Here is a 26230-nt window from a genome sequence, read left to right as displayed (position 1 = left end):
ATATTTGGACGTAGCTGCCGACGAAATCTGAGCACACCTGCAAGGCAATTGGCTGAAGAGCTTGCAACTGCCACAGGCGTTCACAGCAAGCTGTACGTCGGAAGCTCCGAACAGCAGGACTGTTTGCCAGGCGTCCAGCCGTATACTTCCCGCTCACTTCACCACAGAGACCGACCTGTGTGTTCTGAAGTCGGCAGCATGAAGATTAGGCCACGAAACAACTAATGAATGGATAGACGAATGTCCTCTTCACGTATGAATCCTCCTTTGCGAAGTAATTCTCGTCGCACATTTCTCTGGAGAGAACTTGGTAGCCGATACGACCCCAGGAGTATCGTGATGATGGGGTCATAGTGTGGAGAGGTGTCATCTTGCCATACGGAGCCGCACATCTTCGTTACTAGTCGGAGGAACATTGTAAGCGCTCAGAGGTAGAGGGGTGATGTACTGCTACCACATGTTCTGCTTTACACAGATGAAGCCAGTCCAGACTTCTACTTTATGGACGATAACTTTCGTCCTCATCGAACTGTTCTGGTGGATGTATTTCTTGAAGGCAAAGACATCGGTCGTATTGATTGGCCAGCGAGGTCCTTGGATTTGAATACTATAGAACATGCTTGGGGTGAATTAGGGAGACGAAAGGCGTCCATCAGCTTCTACCAAGACCACTTCCAGACTTCCTCACCGCTTTTGCTGATGAATGGATTCGACTGCCAAGATAGTTCTTCAGCCGTCTCGTAGAGAGCATGCCACGTCGCTGTGAAGCATGTGTGGCTGTTACAGATAACCATGTAGCCCATTAAGAGCTTCTTTTGGTTCGGAAGAGATTTCACAACCATTTATTTATTTATTTATTTATTTATTTTTCAAATGTGTAGCTTAGCTATCAGAACTTCTCTAACATAATTTTTCGGACACTGCTGTGTGGTCAAGCTGTAGCTTGTTCAGTAATCCTTTCGACATCCTAATAATGCACTATGTCCTCTTTTCGTGATCATGCTTAGATTTTGGATAGTAGTGTACTCCACTGTTGCATGCTCATGCTTCTAAAATCGATGGTTCCTTTGAAAATTAAAACTTTGTTGTCCGTTGCGTAAGTTAAAATTTACTTACAGTTTCTATCTTCGTTAATGCAGACGATAGTCTTGCGAAATAGGATTAACATTTTTTAAAGACCGTATATTATTTGACAATTTACAGCGCCAAACATTCTGTCACAATTTCTTCACGGACGATCAGGAGTCAGCATGATGCACGCTTTTTGTACAGACGGAAAATCGTTAGAAACTCAAGTTGAAACCGTTTTCAGTTGTGGTCAAGTTAAGCTCGGCATTGGAGGAATTTCTTTCAGTTACGAACGTAATAACAAAGGAGAGTGTACCTGTATTTCCGCCAACTGCTGCAAGCGGTGCCAGTCGCTAGTATCCACCGTACTACGGAAGATGTGTCGCGCTCAGGCCCCTGGGTAATCTCAGCTGGCGCGCCTTCATTTGAGCTCTCACGCTATCGACGTCATATAACAGCTCGTACCCCTCCCTTTACCCTGCTGCCCTCTCTCCCCCATCAGTCTCCGTCTATAAAGCAAATGACTCGGCTGGGGGTCATGTGGAGCTCTGATGGACTGCCTGCGAGGCCATCCATCAGTATCCCCGTAATCACAACCCTGTTGGCAACTGTTGCCTATGCAGGTTTCGGCGAAGTGCTGCGGCGACAGGTGTGCGAACTCTCTTTGACTCTGAGACGAGGCATTCGCCGTGTGTTTCACTGCTGCATCAGATCGTAGTTCTAAGCACGTTTCTTGAACCATGTCACAGAAAATTACTTCAGACATCCGCCAGAAATGCAGCTTAATGCTGTGTCAGTCACAACTATTATCTCAAATGACCCCCATCCTACGCGGGAGTCCTTTTGTGATATGATGTGATTTTAGATTAATCTTTAGTTGGTGATACTTACCTTTACTGAGTTAATTATCTTTTGCCGTAATCCGGACGACCAGCTATTTCATAAAGCATCGACAGGTCTTGAATTGAATTAATACCCACGTCCTGCGAATATCAGTTATTCATGCATAAAAAGTTCTCGGTTTACTTGCCGCGTCAAATTTGGATAAAATCCCAGGCCTTTGATGACTACCTCCGTCTTCTTCGTCAGGGGTAAAACTGACTGTCGTGGACCGGTGAGTCTTCCACTTTTATAAGCAGTGGACCTCTTCTCATGGCTGGATGACGTCACGGTGAAAACGGCGCGTACAGAGTTGGCGCTTTATCCAGCGTTGCTTGCAGCGCCATCCATCGCAACAGGCGGAGAACTGCGAGAAACGTAAGAAGTCTCCCTCTGCGCTCTTTCTTTATCAACTGCGCGCTTCCATGCATTGCCGAGTGCATATCCGGAGTCTCTGTTGAAATAATTGTTACACAGTCTAATTTCAACTGCTTCCCTGATGACAGAGTCCCAATAGTTTGAAGCGTGAGCAAGTAGTCTTGTTTCATCGAATAAAATCTTATGTTTATTTAACAAACTGTGTTCAGCCACCGCTGGTTTTTCTAGATACCTGTATTTCAGGTGACACTGATGTTCCACACAGCGATCGGCAACAGTTCTTATAGACTTGCCCACATAATTTTTGCCACACTCGCAAGGAATGCTGTGAATTCCCGGTACTCTCAGGCCGAGATTATCTTTCACGGGTCGCAACATTTCCTTAATCTTCCTGGGTGGCCGGAAGACTGGTCTGATTCCCTGCCGGCTCAGGACTCTGCCGATCTTGCTGGTCGTTGCACCGCAGAATGGTAGCCGCGCGATGTGTTGGTCCTCTTGATCTGTTCGAACAGCGTCCGTCCTAGGTTTCTTCGCCAGAGTAGATCTGATATCACGATCAGAATATCCATTTTTTTCTGAATACCGTCGTCACATGGTTAATCTCGGAGCCGAGGTGGCCCTTGTCCGAAATAATTTTTGCTCTGTGTACCAAGGTATTTAGCATAGCTCTCGTCTGAGCTCGGTGGTGAAAACTACGCGCGTTTAGATATAAATCTGTAAGCGTCGGTTTTCTGTACACAGAATGTCCGACACGTCCATCTGATTTTCGCTCCACCAGCACATCTATGAAGGGTAACTTCCCATCCTTCTCCACCTCCACTGTAAATCTTATGTTCTGATGTATACCATTCAAATGATCAACAAACTGCTGCAGTGCCTCATTGCCATGTGGCCAGATTAAAAATGTATCGGTCAACATACCTGAAGAAGCAGGATGGACATAAGGGAGCACTGTTCAACGCTCGTTCTTCGGAGTCCTCCACGAAAAAGTTAGCTATGGCTGGTGACGGTGGCTAACCCATGGCTGTTCCGTCAGTCATTTCATATTCAGTTCGACTGATAACACACAAAATCGCTTTTGTTACGTGTAGCCAGTATGGGCATCGGTAATTCATCATTTCCCTTACCGTATGTAATGAGCTACTATTCCAGTGTCTGTTATGTATGGTCAAAGTGATTATTAGAAATGATACTGAGAATAGACAGGAATCCACAAAAAAAGTAAAGTATGAAAGGCCTCGCTGTACTTGCTTATCACAGCACTAAACTGTTGAAATTTTTTCTGCGCAACATACCTTAAGTTTGAAAAAATCGTTTTCCTGGGAGTGACGGTAGACAGTTGGCTGGGGAAAGTTCCAGTTCCACGGGAAGAGAGAATCACGTATCACAAAATAATCACGTTGCACTGTTGAGCAATAACAAAGATATTTTGTTTTGTCACATTATATGACAAATGACTTATAAATTAGCGGTTTACTTATGTATTAATTCAAGCTTATAGTGCCTCCTGTCTAATATTCTTACATTTTTTCATTGTCAACAATATGATTTAAGGAATACGCAGCGGACGTAATGAAAGTGACTGTACACAAGAGAAAACAAGGAAAATAGTACATTCTTGAATCGACTGAATCAACAAATCTTATAGTAATTGATTGGTTAGCGGAACAAGAGAGTCGGACGTCACATTTCTTCTCGGAAAGAGCGGTAATCGGACATCAATGTGGCCATACTGATTATAGTCTTTGACAGTTCCAAGAAGCTGCTAAGATTTTGTCTTCAACTGAGCTCCTGTCGATGAGGTCTTTGTTAAAAGCGAGGGGTTGTTTGGTCTGTATTATTGTCGCTGTGAACATTAATAAACTAAAGTCGTAAAACTAATACTTGCGGTACAATAAATATAAATTCCTGTAGTTCGACAATTCCAAGAGGCTATCCAAGAAGCGTAAACTGAAGAGCCAAAGAAACTGGTACACCTCTCTAGTATCATGTAGGGCCCCTGCGAGCACGCAGAAGTGCCGCAACACGACGTGGCCTGAACTCGACTGATGTCTGAAGTAGTGCTGGAGGGAATTGAGACCATGAATCCTGTAGGGCTGTCGATAAATCCGTAAGAGTACGAGGGGGCGAAGATCTCTTCTGAACAGCACGTTGCAAGACCTCCGATATATGCTCAATAATGTCCATGCCTGGGGAGTCTTGTGGCCAGCGGAAGTGTTTAAACTCAGAAGAGTGTTCCTGGAGCCACTCTGTAGTAATTGCGGAAGAGTTGAGAGTCGTATTGTCGTTCTGGAATTGCCCACGTCCATTGGAATGCACAATGGACATGAATGGATGCAGGCGATCAGATAATGTGCGTACGTACACGTGTCACCTGTCTGAGTCGTGTCTAGACTTATCAGATGTCCCATATCAGTCCAGCTGCACGCGACACGTGCCATTACAGAGCCTCCACCAGCTTATACAGTCCCCTGAGGCCTTGTAGGGTCCATGGATTCATGAGGTTGTCTCCATACCCGTACACGTCCATCCGCTCGATGCAATTTGATACGAGACTCGTCCGACCAGGCAACAGGTTTCCAATTATCAACAGTCCAATATCAGTGTTGATGGGTCCACGCGAGGCGTAAAACTTTGTGTCGTGCACTCATCAGTGGTACATGGGTGGGTCTTCGGCTCGAAAAGCCCATATCGGTGAGGTTTAGTTAAATGTTTCTGATGCTGGCACTTGCTAATGGCCCTGCACTGAACTCTGCAGCAGTCTGCGGAAGGGTTGCACTTCTGCCACGGTTCTTTTCAGTCGTCATTGGTCCCGTTCCTGCAGGCTCTTTTTTCCGGCCGCAGTGAAGTCGGAGATTTGATGTTTTACCGGATTCCTGGTATTCACGGTACACTACGGTCATCCTCACTTAAATCTTGTCAACCTGCCACTGTAGCTGCAGTAACCGATCTAACAACTCTATCAGACACTTGTTGCCTTATATAGGCGTTGCCGACCGCAGAGCCGTATTCTGCATGTTTACATATTTCTCTAATTGAATACGCATGCCTATACCAGTTTCTTTGGTGCTTCAGTGTGTATTCCATGCGATATGAGAGGGAAGCAATATTGTTGGCTGCTGAATTATTCAGATTAGAGAAGACGCCGTAATATTGGATCGCCAATATGGGCGCAGATGCTGCCAGTTCCCTGACGAAACCGAAGTTCACTATATTGTAATGGGATCATTAAGGGTCTTGCGTTGTATGTGCGTTACAAGTAAATCTTGTACAGCACTTCAAGGGAGTTTTGAATAATAACGGTGTTTCCGGTTGAATCATATTGGGTTACTATAATTTACCGGAATTATATTACGGAGATGTAAACATTTCCTGTGGGAGTAGCACGCAGAATTTCATGGAAAAACTGGTAAACACGTTTTCTGGATAAATAAGGCGTACGTAGCGAGGGTCATGGGAGAGCAGTGTCCCTCCCCACATCCTTCTTTAAAAAAAAAAACACACCTTGCATCTTGTCCCTGCAGACAGACCAGACCTAGAGACTTTCTTGAGACGTATGAAGCAAGTGGAAAAGCCTCAGCATCTGTCCGAATGAAATTGAAATTACGTTTTCAATCTAGGATTAGTATTGCTTAGGTAATCACGAGTTCAATAATAATGATAACTGGCCTAGAAATCAATCAATTAAAAGGCCAATGAAATTACTCAGTCAATTTATTCATTAAATCAATTTTCCCCGGGTTTCAGAAACAAAGATGGCTCGTCTGAGTAGAGGACCATTGAACGTTGGGGGCGGAGCACTTTGTGTTCACCGGTCAATTAGTCAAAAAAATTCACAAAATGGCGAAAATCTGTGTAAATTGGGAGCCGTTACTGTCATATTGAAGCTGCAGCCACATCGACGCGTGACACTCACAAAACTGGTGGCACCACAGGGCCACAAACGTGAACATAGCGAGCCCGAGCTGCCCCTCCGGTCGATATCAGAGGAACTGTTTGCATTGTTGCCCACCAGTAATGTTGGCTGTAGCGACATATTTGTTTCGCTGGATGCACGTTGCTGTGCTGCAACCGAGGTGATAAAAATACAGACACACTCACTCCCAGCCCCATTTCGTTGCAGGTTGTAGTGGGCTTACTTCGTTATTAGCAGTAGTGGGGGAGCTGCCGTCATTTTATTGTACATACAGGGTGATAAGTATTTAAACCGACATAGTCTTGGAGGATTATTTAATCCAGTGGAGGCCATATTAAGCTCTTCAGTTGTTAGAGGCCGTATTACGATCTTTAGTTGTTAGAGGGCGTATTATGCTTTTCAGTTGTAGGCAACTGCTGTCTACCAGTGTAACAGCGCATTGTCTCTGTTTACCAATGGATTTCTACACCTGGAGTGAGTACACTGATATGGTTGGTGCGTACTACGTAGCACACCAGAACGGGCGAACTGCACAGCGGGTTTATCAACAACAATATCCTAATCGCCGTATCCCGCATCATACGACCTTTGCTGCTGTGTACCAACGTCTGCATGAGACCGGGTCATTTAGTAGATTACCTGGACAGGGACGCCGTCGCACGGTAAGAACGCTGCGATTTAAGGAAACCGTCTCGCAGCATGTCGAGCGGGATCCTTCAGTCAGCACTTACGCAATTGCACCTAACATGGGGACGAATCAGACGAATGGACGAATGTAAGAACAATCCTTCGAGAGCAGTTGTTACGTCCATTTCACTTACAGCGTGTCCACAACCTGGAACCAGTTGATTATCCACCCAGAGCACAGTTTTCGCAGTGTTACCTGGAACAGTGTGAAATGCACCCTACATTTCCATCCTCTATGTTGCTTACCGATGAATCAACGTTTGGGCGTGATGGAGTCTTCAACATGCACAATTCGCATGTTTGGGGTGAGGATAACCCACATGCAACAGTTACTAGCGCTCATCAAGTGCGGTTCTTCGTTAATGTGTGGGTCAGTGTTGTAGGGGAGTGTTTAATTGGGCCGTATCTGCTACCTAGGCCATTAAATGGCAGGCACTATTACAATTTTCTCTCCAGAGCATTGCCAGAATTGCTGGAAGACGTCCCGCTCCCTACAAGACAACACATGTGGTTCCAACATGACGTGGCGCCGGCACATTTCAGTCGTCGTGTGCGTCGATTCCTGGACCGACGGTTCTCAGAAACGTGGACTGGCAGAGGTGGTCCTGTACCATGGCCTTCTCGATCCCCAGATATGTCCCCTCTTGACTCTTTTGTGTGGGGAGAGGTGCGCAACCTTGTTTACGCAACTCCTGTTGCATCAGAAGAGGATCTGGTTGCCCGGATAGTAGCAGCAGCAGGAACGATTCAGGATACTCCTGTGGTTTTTTCCCCTGTCAGACAGAACATGATCCGACGGTGTAACCTTTGTTTACGTGTCAATGGAGGCATGTTTCAAAATCTACTGTAATTGAAATTGGGTTGTGTTAATGTGTTGTCTCTTGGTCATAAAAAAATGGAAACGTGTTTGTTGGTTTAAATAATTTGCCGCCAGATAAATCTTCCTCTACCGGTTTAAATACTCCTCATAGGAAAAAATGACATAGGGAATAATATTTGTTTTGATGTCCCCTACAACCTCCCAGAGTTTGTCGGTTTAAATGATTTTCACCCTGTATGTAGGCTTCCATCATACTGAAGCAACGACGTTCGGATCCAGTCAACTTTAGTCAAGCTGTGCGCGAAACAACGCTCTTGTCAACTTGGTCCATGATCAAGAAGCAAATACGCTGTTTATATCGCGAGCAACCGTCATTACGATTCCATCGATGCCAAGATGGTAAGCTTTGTCGCATTACTCCTGTATGTGTCCGTGTTACGCGACTCCTGATGGCTAATAATTTTCTTTCGTGATTCTCAGTTTTCAAAATTCATCCCAGTTTCTGCGATTACCAATCTCTAGCGATTAGATGAGATATCTTTGTTTCTAGTTCGTCCTTTTTTTTTGTCATGTGTGTTTCGTCTCTTACAGTGAGCAAGCAGCTCTTCATATACCGTAGAACTGTGAGTTGGTTAAATTCCATTCTTTCTGCCAGACTATTCACATTTACGTCTTTTTATGTCGAATATATTTAAATTGAATTAACTGACGGTTACTGGTCTGCAGTTTTCCTACTGTACCCATCATTAATTACGTCATTTATCCAGGCAATGGACTCCGCTGCTGTAGGTGAAGAAAGGCTGATGTGTCAACAATGCAGGCAGCAAATACGAAAACAGCGACAGGCAGTGTGTCTCATTTCACTACGAGAAACCTACAGCCCGAAAACAAAACAAACAATAACGATCTATTAATTCAGTGTCACTTTGTAGGACACTGACTACTAACAAGCCTACGCAAAGTTGCATTCCGTGAAGTCTCGAAATAATTTAGTCATTCATCATGCGAACTAACGCGAGTTCCCCCTCCCCCTCTCCTCGCAGCTCAGAGCTGGATATTCTCTTTCTGGAAATCATTTTATCATATTGAACAATCGGTTGACAGTTCACATATTCCGTAGACAACAACCGCCAGGTTGCTGTTGCCCCTATAGCGGTTACTAATTTTTAAAGAAGTGTAAGAAGCGCACGAGGCTCTTTCTGTCTGGGATGGCGTACTGACGAGTGAATGCTTACAATATCACAAACGCGCACGAGGCTCTTTTTGTCTGGGATGGCGTACTGACAAGTGAATGCTTACAATATCACGAACGATGTGGAACTGTGGTCAGTACCGCGCCGGTTATCCGTGATTTCCCTAAATTAAAGGAACTACCATGTAGGTCTTTAAAATAAAGACGCGCCTGATTTCGTTCCTTATTAACCTTCAACGCAAGACGGTCTTCAATCTCTGGAGACCTTTTCGTCGAAGCTCGTCATCGACGGGGTGTTAAACCTTAATCCTTCTCCTCCTCTACAATAATCATTCGGCTTTGGGGATAAAACATGATGAATTCTATAACTTAAATTAGCGTGTATCGATAATTCTGAGACCTAAAACGTTTACAGTAGCATTGCATGAAAAGCAAGATACTGAATGTTGTGTCAAGGTTTAAGAGGAGAGTAAAATGCTTCCTAAAGGAAGAGCAGAACTACTGAACAAGTATCTTAGTGGCTACGCTAGAACCGCTCAAACAAATTAATAACAAAATTATACCAATTACCGTCACTCTTTGGCATTGCGTCAGCGGTACAAGTGAGCTTGTTTGTTATTTACGTCTCATTATTTGTCATATTGGTAAAAGACATTATGATGCCCTTATTTACTGTAATGAATGTCGGAGTGTGCAAGTACGAAACGCTGGGTTTATTATCGCCACATAGGTAACACCACACACAGTTGAAAATCATCTTAAAAGGGACTGGACTATGTACTTCTCTCGTTCCATAGTTTATCGATTGACACATCACTTGTGTAGATGTAAAAGATTGTATGATACATCTACATCTACATGATTACTCTGCAATTCACATTTAAGTGCTTGGCAGAGGGTTCATCGAACCACAATCGTACTATCTCTCTACCATTCCACTCCCGAACAGCGCGCGGGAAAAACGAATATCTAAACCTTTCTGTTCGAGCTCTGATTTCTCTTATTTTATTTTGATGAGCATTCCTACCTATGTAGGTTGGGCTCAACAAAATATTTTCGCATTCGGAAGAGAAAGTTGGTGACTGAAATTTCGTAAATAGATCTCGCCGCGACGAAAAACGTCTTTATTTAATGACTTCCATCCCAACTCGCGTATCATAGCTGCCACACTCTCCCCTATTACGTGATAATACAAAACGATCTGCCCTTTTTTGCACACTTTCGATGTCCTCCGTCAATCTCACCTGGTAAGGATCCCACACCGCGCAGCAATATTCTAACAGAAGACGAACGAGTGTAGTGTAAGCTGTCTCTTTAGTGGACTTGCATCTTCTAAGTGTCCTGCCAATGAAACGCAACCTTTGGCTTTTTAATGCGGTGCCAGAACGACAGAGCGGTCTGTAAGTCATATTCAGAGCTGCATTCCGATGGTACTTGATAACCGCAAATTTTTCAGCGGCTGCCCTAACCATTAGTAGATATTTCTGTACTGGCACTGAACTCATATTTATTGGATTAGAAAAACCAAACACAGGTCGAAATTTTTTTTTTTACAGCCCAAACTCGTACCACAGTAATCCCTGCTTTGTCAGCTCAAGAACGTCAAAATGGCTGATTAAGAGTTAGATGCTGTTGAGTTGAAAATTGGTTAATGACTTTCCCGTCCGTTGGAAGCTGAAAGTGTTAAGGATGTGGGGGTCTGGCAGTGGTAAACTACTAGGCACAGACTGAGAGAAATTGAACAGTTTTATTTAAGGACCATAAATTTACATCAAGACACGCTGATAACCTGAGCATTGTAGTTTACTCATACTGAGTATGAAGGGGCTACCTGTATTTACTTTCTTAGGAGAAGAAAAACTTCTTAGCTAAGATCCCAATGAAACACCGTATTGTGGATGACCGGTTTCGGTATACTATGTTACCGTCATCAGATCTTCGTACAAGATGTTTGTAATAACCTGTGCGAAGATCTAATGACGGTAACATAGTATACCGAAACTGGTCATCCACAATACAGTGTTTCATTGCGATCTTAGCTAATAAGTTTTCCTTCTCCTGAGACTGAACAATTTTAGTAAAGTAATACAATTACTGCACTGTAACGCTCCAAAATCAAAATATTTCTAAGGCGCCGATATGGAACAATATGAAAGAATTGTTTAAATGCGCCCAACACAAGTAAATACACCTCACGCATACGAGGTTTCTATCTCTGACCAGAATACAAAATAGTTTCACAGACGCCAAGAAGTAACTGTATCATAGAATTACCTTAATGGCCGCAAAAACAACTCAGGTCACTTACCTGAATCATTTTTAAAACATCAGTAATGCAAAGTAATTCAAAGGATAAAGCATCAAAACAGCCTAATCTAAGATGCCACCTAGACAGTGCATAGTTACAGTTACTACAAACATCAGCCGGCCGCTGTGGCCGACCGGTTCTATGCGCTTCAGTTTGGAACCACGCTGTTGCTACGGTCGCAGGTTCGAATCCTACCTCAGGCATGGATGTGTGTGATGTCCTTAGGTTGGTTAGGTTTAAGTAGTTCTAAGTATAGGGGACTGATGACCTCAGATGTTAAGTCCCATAGTGCTTAGAGCCATTTTAACCTTCTTGGCAGGTTTACGTGTCCTAGATAATGATTCCAACCATACTAGTACAAATGGTTATGGAAAAATTGTTTTAGAGAGATCTCCAGCAATCGCATGAGGATTCCCGCAGACCCCGATATGACCATTCCGACGCTTAAAGTAACTGCCACATATTCCTTAGGCCGCTTCTGTCTATAAGAGACGTATGTAGGAGATAGAATCGGTAGTATTTTATTGTGAAAACAATCTCCATAAGACGAATAAAATTCTTTCTTTCTTGTATCAGCACCTTCTGAAGACAATAGCGCACCTTCTGTTTCTGCAGTTCCCTCCAAACATTTGCTAGAGCTGTGTCCATAAAACATGACAGAGTATGTGTATTGCTTGAAGGTGCATTACTGTAAGTCTCTCTGATGGATTCTCCAAACTCGTGTCTTGACGCATAACGACTTCAGTCGTCAGAATCGCCAGATTGAAGGATTTCCTGTTTTCCGAAAGCGTGGCCAAAGTATAGCAACGGTACTGTATTGTTGGTGTCTCGTGTTAGGAAATCAATGTTTACAGATACGATGACGCTTTTTCTGTTGCTCTTCGCACCACCGTGACACACAGTCATGTCACTGATCTACTGCTAGATTCCTAACGTCACATATAAACAACAATATTAGATAAGGCACGTTGATGATATGGACCCAGAAGTGGATCACAAGTTGTCTACACTGACTAACATGTTCACTCATACGTCTAAATAATAAACGATAAGTCAAAAGTTACATGTTTCTTAACAAACACTCTTCCATTGTGTGATTAATAAGTTCTTCAAATTTCGTCATAAAGGTCCTCAGTCACGTCATATTCCACTTACCTCACTTTATTGTAGAGTTCTGGAACACAGCTGTTTATTTCAGCGTATGTGAAACTGCTGTTTCATAGAAAGCAGCCTCGAATCGGAGAGAAGCGTATGTGTTACACAAAAAACACTTTCCGCTTTCAGACGCCTCTTGGAGTGTGCAGGTAGCGCCACTGGTATTCACACTGTTTTCCATGAATTATTGGAAGGCTACACTAAAAGCACACTGTTGCTTAGCAACCAATTGCAAAATCACTGATCGCACGCTATGACTGACGGTAAACATTCTAGAAAACACAGCGTGCGGTTCTCGTTGGAAAGATCCACTAGACGTCAGAAGCGAAGTCTACGTCGGTTGTAAGACATTTATATTTGCGTCCACATTCCGCACTCCACAGTACGACCTGTTTGCGGGGGGTTACTGGTTACGGTTTATGTAAATGACAGCATCTAAGGTGATAGCTGTTTGAGACTGCCGTAAAATTAAACTGTAGTTTACAGAGATACGTTATCAAAAGAGTTCCTTTAATTTTCTGCCGCTAAACACGAATTTCAAGTTCACAGTGCATCGTACGTGTACTGTAACCTCCCCGCACAAATTAAAGAAAATAATTAAATGAGAATGGACATCATGCTAAACGTAACCTCCCAGCAGAAATAAAAGAAAAGTCTATGATAATGAAAACGAGCCAAATATTTGGTCCCCACAAAAATTATAGAATAATAATGACCCAAATGTAAACTCGACACAAAAATTGAGAAATGAAATTTAATCATTAAACCGACAATAATAGGGCAGCATCGCTGACCTTAGGTCCTGTGCAATAATTAATCTGATAAATTGATTCTGGGAGGAAAAGCATAGGAAATATTGTTTCAATTGGAATGATTCTTTTCTTAAAGACGATTGCTTTGAAAACAAAATTATTATTGGGGCATTTCTTGAACAAATTAATTACAATTAACATACATTACATTATCAGATGTGCGCAATGCTGCTTCATTACCTTATTTAACAATATACCTCGTCCCGAACCTTGACCAGAGACCCATGTCGACGCCCGCCGACTCCTCACACACAACTTCCTACTCGCAACTGAACTCTCGCGCGGTCAAGCGCAGACTAGCAACGATAAACAACTCTCTGGTCAGAGATTCTGTCATGCCTCACCATCGCTGGTACTGAATACATACGCGTTTCAGTACGTACTAAAAATTCGCATCATTCTGCTCCCCACATTGAACGTTAAGTCCTCTTAGAACTGCCAGAGCAAGCTGATTCGTTTTAAAATATGAGGACGTACATACTACCTCCAATACGAAACCGCCATGAAAGTACTGCCATCTTGAAACCGACCCTATTTATCTGATGCTATGTGTTAAAGGAAAATTCTATCTACAGATACAGGTATATCAATAAGTAACATGTACGGGAATTTCATGAAAGTTTTCATACAGTACGGCATTTGTGCGACATTCTGGTTTGTTAAATAGCGTTGTAAATCACACCCTTCGTAGAAATTTCTACTGAGCTCCAGTGAGAGACAATGAGGGTGGAGTTTACTAACAGAAAAATCAGGAATTTATATATGTTGCACGGCAGATGAACCAGTGCGTCTTAGCAGCGTTCTTATTGTATTTATTTATTTGCAGTTTTCTCTAATCACTCGCTTCTCTGCTTTTGTTCCAGCAGAAGAGAATGGCGTCATGTCGACCATACCGGACAGACCCGTGGAGTTGTCACACTTCACCAAACTGTGCGAACAGCGTCGCAAGTTCCCGGTGCTGTACAAGGTCGAGTTCCAGGTGAGTCTCTCAACTGCGTGCTGGCTTCTAATCCTTATAATTTTTCACTCTGCTGCGGAGAGGATGATCAGGCAGTGGATATGGTGTTCCCTGTAGCAAACTTCAATATATTGATAGCGACAGGGAGAGCTCTACGTGCAGAACGGGTCTTATTGATGTTTGCTATTTTCTTGTTAGCGCTAGACAGCAGCAAGTGAAAAGTTTTAGGTTACAGCTTCTGATCTCCACAGATGCGAAACGCAGTGACATTTCAACTGGCCGGACATACACAATGTGATTTTTCCACCGTGTACAAACTCTGGGGATAGATAAGTGAGAGGATACGGATCGAAAGAGATCTAATGAACTTACATCCAGAAATGCATGGTTTCCATGGTAGAGACCATTTATTCAATTGTATTTTGTTACAGAGGCTGCGGTCTAATACGCGTTTTAGTATGCACCCACAATTACAGTATGTATCGTTTCCTCCTAGAGGGTGGCACTGTTCCTGTTACGTCATTCCCTAGCGCCCTCACCTGCCATTGTAACTGGTAATGTTGTGTCCGATTCACTTCTCTTGCTGACTCACCTTGTAGTGGATTTGATACAGCGTTGTACACAATGGTTCCGATTCGAGCGGGCAGAAAAGTTGTATCAGGAGACCTATCCCCTGTTTGCAGACGACCGTGTGGAACATTCTCCATGACAATTGTTACTACCCTTATCACTTAAAGCGTGTGCAGAGCTTATTAGCGACATACTTTCCACATCTGAAGCAGATTTGTCACTGGTTTCTTCACCAGGCAACCACGATTCCGGGATTTGTGTTATCCGTCTCATTCACAGATGAGACCACCTTTACGCTGAGTGGTATCTGCCGGCCATTGTTGCCGAGCGGTTCTAGGCGCTTCAGTCTGGAGCCGCGCGACTACTACAGTCGCAGGTTCGAATCCTGCCTCAGGCATGGGTGTGTGTGATGTCCTTAGGTTAGTTACGTTTAAGTAGTTCTAAGTTGTAGGGGACTGATGACCTCAGATGTTGAGTCCCGTAGTGCTCAGAGTCATTTGATTTTTTTGAGTGGTATCTTCAGGTTTCACAATAGCAGTGTTTGGGATAGTATGCAGAACCTCCGTGGTATGACGACAGCGTATCATCAGCATGGGAGCAGCCGGAATGTGTAGGCCGGGGTAATGGGCGACCGTGTTTTGGACCAGTCATCCACCCACGTCGCGTAATAGGCCGAAACTATCGGCGGTTCTTGCGGGTGACTTTGCCTCCCTTGCTGGAAGAAATGCCATTGATGATTCGAAGGGTTATGTGGCTGTTATGTGATGGTGTTCCAGACCACATCGCCGCTGACGTCCGGACACAGCTTCCCTGGTCGATGGTTCGGACCAGGGGGTCCAATTGCATGGCCTGCTCGTTCATCGGATCTCAACCCGTGCGATTTCTGGTTTTGGGGCCATCGCAGAAGTATCGTGCATGCAGAGCCCATTGCAGATGTGGAGACACTGGAGCAGCGTATTCATACTGCCTTTAACGCTGTTCGTAAGCAGTGTGGCCGATGTGAACGTGTGAGACAGAACATGCTACGACGCATACAAGCATGCGTTGAGGCACATGGAAACCATTTTCAGTACATACTGTAACTGCCGCTGCATGGTATAGTGCGTATAAACCGTAGTCTGTGTAACAATGTATGATTGAATAAATTTTCTCTTGCATGGAAACCATGCACTTTCGGACATAAGTTCATTAGACATTTCTTGTACAGTATCCTGTCATCGATCAATGCGTACAGTTTGTGCACAGTGGAAAAAATTACGCTACATATCACACTATGTGACTCTTGTCTTTCATTTCTCATCATTGAATGGCTGATGATGTAAAACACATAGGTAACAGCGACTGTACAAAGAATACACAAAGAAATAATTTACATATACTTTCAAATTTTGAAAAAGTGGAATTGTTCAACATCGAAAACCCCTAAGACGATTTTCAGCATTATGAATTATGTGTTACTAGTTGCTTACGGTGGAAATAGCGCCTCATCCCTTGATTCTTCAAGTTTGTGGGTGTTTTCAGCCATGTTATCCTTTGTTGTACCATAAAACGCACCCATTAGTTTACGATATTTGCCTGTCACCCTAATAGAGTTGTAACATAGGAACTAAAATACTTATCAAAATATGTATTGTTCGATACAAACGCAGATAAAATGATTCATGGCAAAAATAGTGTCCTTCAGTAGGAGAAAGCTTTTAAAATTCCGTTAAACTGTGTCGTGCACAGCCTTCGGTGCATCGGCTGGCGGAAGAAAGTTATGGCTGTGTGTTAATGCGCAAATCAGCGTCCATCCGCTTGCATTCAGCGTAATTGCACGCGTAAATCAGTGACGTAATCGTTCAGGACATAATCGCTACTGACGTAATCCCCCGTTGATCAACACGCACTGTTGTATTAGCAGAGCCGCTCGCAGATTCTGCTTCAAATCGTTATATCGGGAGCTTTCCAAGCTCACAGAACATCGATTATTTATGTATGTATCTTTAGTTGACACACGATTTTGAACAGTGCAAACAGTCACAGACAAGCATGTAACACCCTTGTCTTAGTCTTATGATTGCATTTCAGCACTGTTTTGTTTTGTTTAAACGTGCCTAAATGATAGGGTGATTGGCGTAAAGAAGACAATTGAAACATCTATATGTATGAAGATGAACTTGAAATTATTAACTAACGTCATACTTCAATAACTTAGAATATATGTGACATAAGAAGTTAGGTGGGGAGAGGAAAAGAAAGAAAGGAGAAAGAAACTCCTTGAAAATGCAGAATCGATTGCGAACTATAAAATAAACTAAACAAGAGTCTGTTCGTAAAAGTGGAATAAGTGTAGAGGTAAATTACACGGTACTCGTAACGCCTGCTCATCGGAAAAAAATAAGGCTCGCTACTAAATGTCTCGAGGTGTGTGTGTGTGTGTGTGTGTGTGTGTGTGTGTGTGTGTGTGTGTGTGTTTGATAGAACAACGGTTGAGAATTGCTGCTACATAGGGAGATTCTGAGGCAGATGCTAATTGACAGGATTGCTCCCGAAATAACTTTTGACGGTATTTTATGGAGTCTGTGGGAAGGTAGGGAAACCAGGGACACTAAAATAGTGTGCTGTACATTCATTGAGAGTAATGGATGTTCGAAACGTGCAGTACCCCTGCACCTGGAAAAATAGCCCCATTCTGTTTATGAAAATACACCAGTAAAGAACTCTTATTGATTAACACTGAGCGAAATGGCGCAGTGTTTACTGGAGCATGATGGTTAACATCACATTCTTAGCCAAAAACTGTCCAACACAGATAGCTGTGGGTGTAGGTGCAATGTCTTGGTGGATGAACCAGTCTCCTGTCTGCCACAAATTAGGTCTTTCTTGACGAACACTGTTGCACTATCTACTTAAAACGTCTAAATAAAAGTTATGATTGATGGCCTTTCTTGCGAGAACAAACCTTGAATGAACTAACACTTTGGCATCAAAAAAGCAAATCAGCATTGTTTTGATGTTTGATTTGACTTGACGACATGCTTTTGGATGGCGTGATGGTGATGTCTTCCATTGGCTTGACTGTTGCTTTGTTTATTGGTCGTAACCATAGCACCATGACTCTTCAACTCGAAGTTCCTTTTGATTTTCACTCAGGACCCGACGAATAAACTTGACAGCAACCCTTTTCATTCCCTAATCTTCCGTTGAAATTCGATGAATCGAGCTCCAAGATAACCCACTAATCTCTGACAGTTGATCAATTGTCTGCCTACATCTACGTGGATACTCTGCAAATCACATTTAAGTGCCTGGCAGAGGGTTCATCGAACCACCTTCACTATTCTCTATTATTACAGTCTCGTATAGCGCACGGAAAGAACGAACATCTATATCTTTCCGTAGGAGCTCTGATTTCCCTTAAATTGATCGTGGTGATTGTTCCTCCCTACGTAAGTCGGTGTCAACAAAATATTTTGCATTCGGAGGACAAAGTTGGTGATTGGAATTTCGTGAGAAGATTCCGTCGCAACGAAAAACGCCTTTCTTTTAATGATGTCCAGCCCGTATCCTGTGCCATTTCAGTGACACACTCTCCATCTTTCGCGATAATACAAAACGTTCTGCCCTTCTTTGAACTTTTTCGATGTACTTCGTCAATTATATCTGGTAAGGATCCCACACCGCGCAGCAGTATTCTAAAAGAGGACGGACAAGCATAGTGTAGACAGACGCCTTAGTAGATCTGTTACTTTTTCGAACTATCCTGCCAATAAAACGCAGTCTGTGAGCTCAAGCTCTCGGATTTTTTTCAATGTTTTTGTCGATTCATACACCTGATGAAACGCCCAGAACGAGGCTCGTCATCATCCGACATGTTGCCATTTTAAAATCGAGCAAACCACACTTACATTTGAATTTTTCCCATAGCGTTATCTTAGTAAGCTGGTTTCAACATTAAAAAAGTTTCAGCAGCATTTTTACGGAGAAGAAAACAAAATTTCACAGCTGCACGTTTTTCACTTGAACTTGCCACCATAAAAAACGAAACAAGAACAAAACAGCGCTAGCAAAAGCAATCACTGCAGATGAAGAGAACAAGCCAGGTTGACAACATAGGCGACACTGAAATGTCTAGCGGCAGAAGTGCGAACTACACAAGCTACGCCCACGCCAATGTCATTCCGGTGTTCCCTCGTACTGTGAGCAAATTGGCTTTGTTTCTGACTCTGAACGCTATCTCCCTAAAGGGCTCCATAGCACTACTAAAGTCGCCCACTTACAGCCCAACTGTTCGGCCGCACCCCTCCTGCTGAGTGGATCACCGACCCCTCTGACTGTGTGTAGGCACATTGCGACCGCATGGTTGACCCTACCTGCCTGCGCTAAAGGAGTGCGAGATGGTAGGTAGTGGTCGCAGCAAGCGAGTCCATCAAGTCCACAACACACCATGACACCCAGAACACGGACCCAACTGCCTACAAAATCGCCAACACAAAGACGAACGTGTCGAGATATTGGAAGGGGGTAGGGGGTGGGGGAGGGGGCGGCCTACTGGTCAGCCTGTTTATGGGAGTCTTAACATTGGCGCTCCCAACAACTAGCAAACCCCTGTACCTGTGTGCCTGCTTGGAAGCGGATGGAGTAGTCTCCTGTCATAGCGTGAATGAGAGAAGCCAGACGGCCAGTCTCTTCATTGACCCTCTGACTCGAGTGACACGAACCCGTTACCACCCAACACTCACCGTACGGTGGGCCGGATCAACCGTTTTGGGTGCACTGGAAGGTGTCTCACCATCAGAGCCCGTGGGCAACACCAGTGACACCTGGGGTTAGCCATGTGATGCGCCAGATTCTCCATAAACTCTACACCCCGAGGCGACAGCCTGAAGATGGCTGACCATAGCCAAAGACACCTTCAGCTGTTTGTGAACTGCGCCCAGCTATCACAAAGCACGCACACATCCTATCCATTCTAGCACGACTAACTTAAGAAGTAAACTGTAAACGCACGCAGAGAAAGCCAAACATAAATCTGTTATGCTCCTGACGTGTCACCTGTGGAAGCTGACACCTTGCTGAACTGTGTATCTGGCCACTCAAAGGAAATAACGACTGTGCTGAAAAACATGCACAGCATATAAAAATTAAACTACGAAGAAAACACAGAAAAAACTAAGTGCATAATACTGGTGCGTAGCATACGAGAGCTGGAATCTACCACCCTGTTGGTTGTTTCATGCCCCTTTGCACCTGCGCTGAAAGAGGCCTGGAAAAATTTGTAGCTATTTTATGCCAGTTTTTTCACTTCTATAGTCAGAGTTATTCTGACTGCGTCGTCGAATTCAGTTTTAGTTGTTGCTGCTGCTGCTACAGATTGTCGGGGCTGTGTCCTACTCTTCATGGTTTCATTAATCCCAACAAAACACACCTTTTGTTTCGAATCCACGTGGCCTCTTTCCTAGGTAAATTATGATGGAGAATGTCTTACTGTAGCGTGGTGAAAGTTCTGCCGTTATCAGTCAGTTCGAAACAGTATAATGCCCTGTCGAGTGCAGTTTCATTTCCACCTTCACACAGAAAGAAGGAACATTTTCACCTGACGGTATTGCAAATAACGTTTTCTAAAAGCCACAGGAGCATCCTCATTTCGACACAGTATTTTTCAAAACATTGTGACATAGTTTAAAAATATAAAGAGGGCAGGTCGCCTCCAAGGTGCCAGAGGCTAATAAATACATCCATTCAGTAGCACACAAAGATCCTGTGTCGTTTGTCGGAGGCTGGCGTATAGGAAACCACTTTCCGTCCCACTTTATTTTTCACCACAGGGCGAAATCTCAGTAGAACCCTGTGATCAAACGTGATTCCTCACTTTGTATAATTTTGTTTGTTTTCGCACCCTGCCGTCGACGTGTAGCAACATGTACCATGATTAGTCTAAATGAGCTTTTACCACTCTTCGAGCGTCCATTGATTTTTCTCACATCTAAATACACCCGTTTCACCGTGGACATGATTGCACGAGTTACCAGCACGAACTCAGTGTCCCCGCATACGGCATCCACCGAGCGGGGTAGCGCAGTGGTTAGAACATTGGACTCGTTTCCGGGAGAACGATGGTTCAAACCTCCGTCCTGCCGTGCTGATTTACGCTTTCTGTGACTTCCCTAAATCTATTAAGGTAAATGCTGGTGTGGCCTCTTCGAAAGGGCACGGCTGTTTTCCTTCTCCATCCTTCCCCAATACGAGCTTGTGCTCCGTCTCTAATGACCTCGTTGTCGACTGAACGTTAAACACTAATCTCCTCCTCCTCGACCCCGGAATCCAACATAGGTTAGATCTAGTGCGGTGATACTTCGATTAACTTTCTGTGCTAACTGATCTTCGTGCAACTTAACATTTCAACTCTGTAGATATCTACGAACGCTGTTGTTTTTGATCGCGCTCTGAAAAATTTGTAGGTATTCCACATCTTTGCCTACGCAATACGATATGGTATGAACTTGTTCTATCTCCGGTGTAAGAGTAGTAGTTAAGTTTCACCTATAACCACGAAAAAATAAAGTTAGTTACTCGATTTTTGTTCGGTCGTTCTTACTTGTCTGCATTTCGGGTACACATTGAAATCCCAGCTCCACGGTACCGTAGCAAATAGATAGAGAAGTCAGAACAAAACGGAGTAACCCACTGATACCGTCAACTACAGTGTGGTAATTTGTTTTAAACGGCAACGGAGATTTTGCAGCTGGTCAGGCCTGGCCAGACGTCTAAAGAAGCCAACTCCGTGGCGACCTCACGTACACTGCTGTGGCGGGTCTGCTACTGTGTTGAATAACTAATTTCAGAAATGTTCGGGTTTTGTAAAAATTTTGAAGTTTTTTTATTCCTCTGGTGAATCGACCTATTAGAGGTGTAGCATAAACATATATGAATATTATAAATGTTCCAGCGAAAATCTCACTTTGCGTACTGCCGGCCGATGTAGCCGAGCGGTTCTAGGCACTTCAGTCTGGAACCGCGCTGCTACTACGGTCGCAGGTTCGAATCCTGCCTAGGGCATGGATGTGTGTCATGTCCCTAGGTTAGATAGGTTTCAGTAGTTCTAAGTTCTAGGGGACTGATGACTTCAGATGTAAAGTCCCATAGTGCTTCGAGCCGTCTGAACTATTTGACTGCGTACTAATAGCTCTGCTCACAACAACAATCAACTTCTGCCTCTCCGGGCAACTAACTAAGCCAAGGGTAGCTAATACTCCACTAAACTAAGAATTAATAACTCGCCCACCTTCATACAGCAATTGCTAATAAAAAAACCAATATCGCGTAGTCACACACTGCCAATATGTAGAAAGGGAACGACGAATTACTTGCGCAAATTGATTCTGCGTATAACTTATTCCGTTAAAATCGATACATTCATTGTGGCTCGTAATACTTTATTAATAACTTCCTTTAAAACGAAATCGTATAATATTAATGGCAACAATTTCGACTATCTGGCACCACTCAAACAATACGTCAGTCAGGGATGTATACAGAATAAATCTGATAGAATACAATGAATTTCTTATTCTTTATTCATTAGGAAACAACGGCTGGTTATCATCGCCGCTTTTCTTGTTTCACAAACACTGTTGTGCGCCACCGTTGTATCTTGATTGATCTTGCGGAAACTCCTCCGAGTTATGATGGTATTCGGCGGTTTTATAGACTAAATGCAACGGTTCCTAACAAGATGGTGGTTGTTGTTGTTGTGTTCAGTCCGAAGACTGGTTTGATGCGGATCTCACTCCTTCTCTCTCGTCAGCAATCCAGTTCATCTCAGAATAACTGATGTTACTAACATCCATTTGAACCTGCTTCCTGTGTTCATCTTTTGGCCTTTATCAACAATTTTTCCTCTCCCCCTTTGCTTATAAAAACTCAAATGGCGATCACTTGATATCTCGGAATGTCTTACATCAACCAGTCCCTTCTTTTACTCAAGTTATACCAGAAATTTCTTTTCTCCTTTATACTATTCAATGGCTCCTCACTATTTACACAATCTATCGTCCTTATCTTCAGCTTTCTTCTGTTTATCGTTCGTGTTTCCCTTTCGTACAGTGCTACGCTTCAGACAAATACCTTCAGAAAACAATTCTGACACTTAATTGTACATTCCATATTAACAAATTCCTGGTTATCAGAAACGGTATTCTTGCTGTTGTTATTGTTCATTTAAACATGATTTGTAGGAAGGATAAGGAAAGGGGAAGGATGGGTGGGAAAGCTTGCTGGCTAGCCTCACAGAGCATTGTTCTAATGCAGTGGCGAAAGTTGAAAATTTGTTCCGGACCCGATTCATCGCTTCTCACGGAAGGTTGCCTTAACACATTCGGCAATTCGGACACGGTTCCTGACCGACTCAAATTTCCAGCTTATCGCATACTGCAATGCAGCGTCCCTCGACCATAAAACTCACTATTAACAAATCCTGATCCCCGTAGGAGTTTGGATGGTATTTGTGCTTTCGCACTGAAACAAACGTCGAGGAACCGTCCCCTTGTTTTTTTTTTCGGAAATATGTGTATTTGAACGTTCTCTCTTCTGTCGGACATGTGACAGAACAGACACCTCTCAAATGTATACAGTTCTACAATTTATATCCTCTCTACTTCGCCCGTCATCGGATATTTCGCTGCGCGATTCGTACATCATTTCCTAACCTAATCCGCCCATTGCCACCTGATTTAATTCGACTACATTCCATTAGCCGTGTTTTCATTTTGTTAATTCTCATGTTGTATTCTCCTTTCAAGACCCTGTTCATTCCGTTCAACTGCTTTTCCAAGTTATTTATTGTCCCAGACGGAATTGCAACCTTATCGATAAACAGCAAAGTCTTTTATTTCTTCTTTCTGATTTTTTATCAAATTTCTCCTTGATTTTCTTTCCCACTTGCTTGTTATACGGATAGAAAAATATCGGGGATAAGCGACAACCACCTTCTCAACAACTGATTTCCTTTCATGCCCTTAAATTTATATAATTGCCGTCTAGATACTGTACATGTTGTACTACTTTTTATCCTTGCTACCTTCAGAAATTTAAAGTGTGTGTTCCTGCCATCAATGTAAGGAACTTTCTGCAAATCTACAAATGGCATAAACGTAGGCCGTTCCTTAACCTATCTTCTAAGATAAGTCAGTATTGCCTCGCGTGTTCCAAAATTTCTCCGAAACCAAACTGATCTTCTCCGAGGTCAAATCCACCACTTTTCTCATTCTTTGGTAAATAATTAGTGTCAGTAATTTGCAGCCGTGAATAATTCACTGATAGTTGTGTAATATTCACATCTGTGAGAATCTCCTTACTTTGTAATTGGAATTATTACATTCTTCTTGAAGTCTGTGGCTAATTCTCCCGTCTCATTCCCCTTGAACTATGAGGGTAGTGTTTCTGCCTCATACATTTTGCACACGAATTAGGATAGTTCTGTCATGGATGACTGTTACAAAAAAATTAGTAATTTTGAGGGAATGTCGTCTGCTTCTGGGGCCTTGTTTCGGCTTAGGTCTTCAGTGCTATGTCAAGTTATTCTGGGAGTATCATGTCTCCCATCACATCTTCATCCATGGGCTCTTCCCTTTCCTCAGGGTGTTTGAGAATTCCTATTTTAGGCTTATAGTGCTTAAAGAGGGTCTAGTACACTCGAGTTGAGAAAAAAGAGAAAGTCTTGAACGACAAGAGATCGAACGTTCCAATTCACAGGACATGTACGTTAGCATGTTCTACAGAAGTGATTAGCATTTCACTCATTTCGGTTCAGCATGTGTTCAGATGCCTAGTAGGAACAGGATCCGCCACAGTTCCTGATAATTTGTTCCACGCTTGGTGACATCGACGCGTATAAGGCGCGAATGGCGTCCTGTGACTGAGCCACTCACGTTGCACTCCCCTGGTTCCAGTGTAACGTTCAACTGTGGTGATTGGCACTGGGTCACAGCACTGTACCTGTCGTATGACTTTTTTTTTTCGTCCGTCTTCTGACTGGTTTGATGTGGCCGGCCACGAATTCCTCTCCTGTGCTAACCTCTTCACCTCTTCATCTCACACTAGCACTTGCTGGATGTATTCCAGTCTCTTTCTTCTTTTACAGTTTTTGCCCTCTACAGCTCCCTCTAGTACCATGGAAGTCATTCCCTCATGTCTTAGCAGATGTCCTATCATCCTGTCCCTTCTCCTTATCAGTGTTTTCCACATATTCCTTTCCTCTCCGATTCTGCGTAGAATTTCCTCATCCCTTACCTTACAGTCCACCTAATTTTCATCATTCGTCCGTAGCACCACATCTGAAATGCTTCGATTCTCTTCTGTTCCGGTTTTCCCACAGTCCATGTTTCACTACCATGCAATGCTGTACTCCATACGTACATTCTCAGAAATTTCTTCCTCAAATTAAGTCCAATATTTGATATTTGTAGACTTCTCTTGGCCAGGAATGCCCTTTTCGCCATTGCTAATTTGATTTTGATGTCTTCCTTGCTCCGTTCGTCATTGGTTATTTTGCTGCCTAGGTAGCAAAATTCCTGAACCTCATCTACTACGTGACCATCAATCCTGATGCTAAGTTTCTCGCTGTTCTTATTTGTACTGTTTCTCATTACCTTCGTCTTACTTCGATTTACTCCCGGTCCATACTGTGTACTCATTAGATTGTTCATTCCGTTCAGCAGATCATTTAATTCTTCTTCACTTTCACTCAGAGTAGCAATATCATCAGCGAATCGTATTATTGATATCCTTTCACCTTGAATTTTAATTCCATTCCTGAACTTTGCTTTTATTTCCATCATTGCTTCATCGATGTACAGATTAACCAGTAGGGGTGAAAGGCTACATCCTTGTCTTACACCCTTCTTAATACGAGCACTTAGTTTTTGGTCGTCCACTCTCATTATTCCCTCTTGGCTGTTGTACATATTGTATATGACCCGTCTCTCCCTATAGCTTACCCCCTACTTTTTCCAGGATTTCGAACGTCTTGCCTCATTTTACGTTGACGAACGCTTTTTCCGGGTCTTGCTTTTTCTTTAGTCTGGCTTCCATTATTAACCGTAACGTCAGAATTGCCTCTCTCGTGCCTTTGCTGTTCCTAAAGCCAAACTGATCGTCATCCAGCGCCTCCTCAGTTTCTTTTTCCATTCTTCTGTGTATTATTCTTGTAAGCAACTTGGATGCATGACCGTTAAGCTGATTGTGCGATAATTCTCGCACTTGTCAGCTCTTGCCGTTTTCGGAATTGCGTGGATGATGCTTTCCCGAAAGTCTAATGGTATGTCGCCAGACTCATACATTCTACACACCAACGTGAATAGTCGTTTTGTTGCCACTTCCTCCAATGATTTTAGAAATTCTGATGGAATGTTATCTATCCCTTCTGCCTTATTTGATCTTCAGTTGTCCAACGCTCAATTAAATTCTGATTCTAATACTGCATTCTTTATCCCTTCTTCTATCATA

General features: G+C 43.2%; 1 protein-coding gene across 1 annotated transcript in view; it reads left to right on the top strand.

The window, feature by feature from the left end:
* The first annotated feature begins 14085 nt into the window (after positions 1-14085).
* LOC124798363 (receptor-type tyrosine-protein phosphatase kappa) overlaps positions 14086-26230 on the top strand; it is a 689856-nt gene continuing 677711 nt past the window's right edge. The window contains exon 1 of the mRNA XM_047261733.1: positions 14086-14194. Within this exon, the coding sequence (XP_047117689.1) occupies positions 14096-14194 (99 nt within the window). The 5' untranslated portion in view covers positions 14086-14095. The remainder of the gene's footprint in view (positions 14195-26230) is intronic.

The sequence above is a fragment of the Schistocerca piceifrons genome, chromosome 5 (genome assembly GCF_021461385.2).
Source record: "Schistocerca piceifrons isolate TAMUIC-IGC-003096 chromosome 5, iqSchPice1.1, whole genome shotgun sequence".
Classification (NCBI taxonomy): domain Eukaryota; kingdom Metazoa; phylum Arthropoda; class Insecta; order Orthoptera; family Acrididae; genus Schistocerca; species Schistocerca piceifrons.
This window is presented reverse-complemented; position numbering and strand designations above follow the sequence as displayed.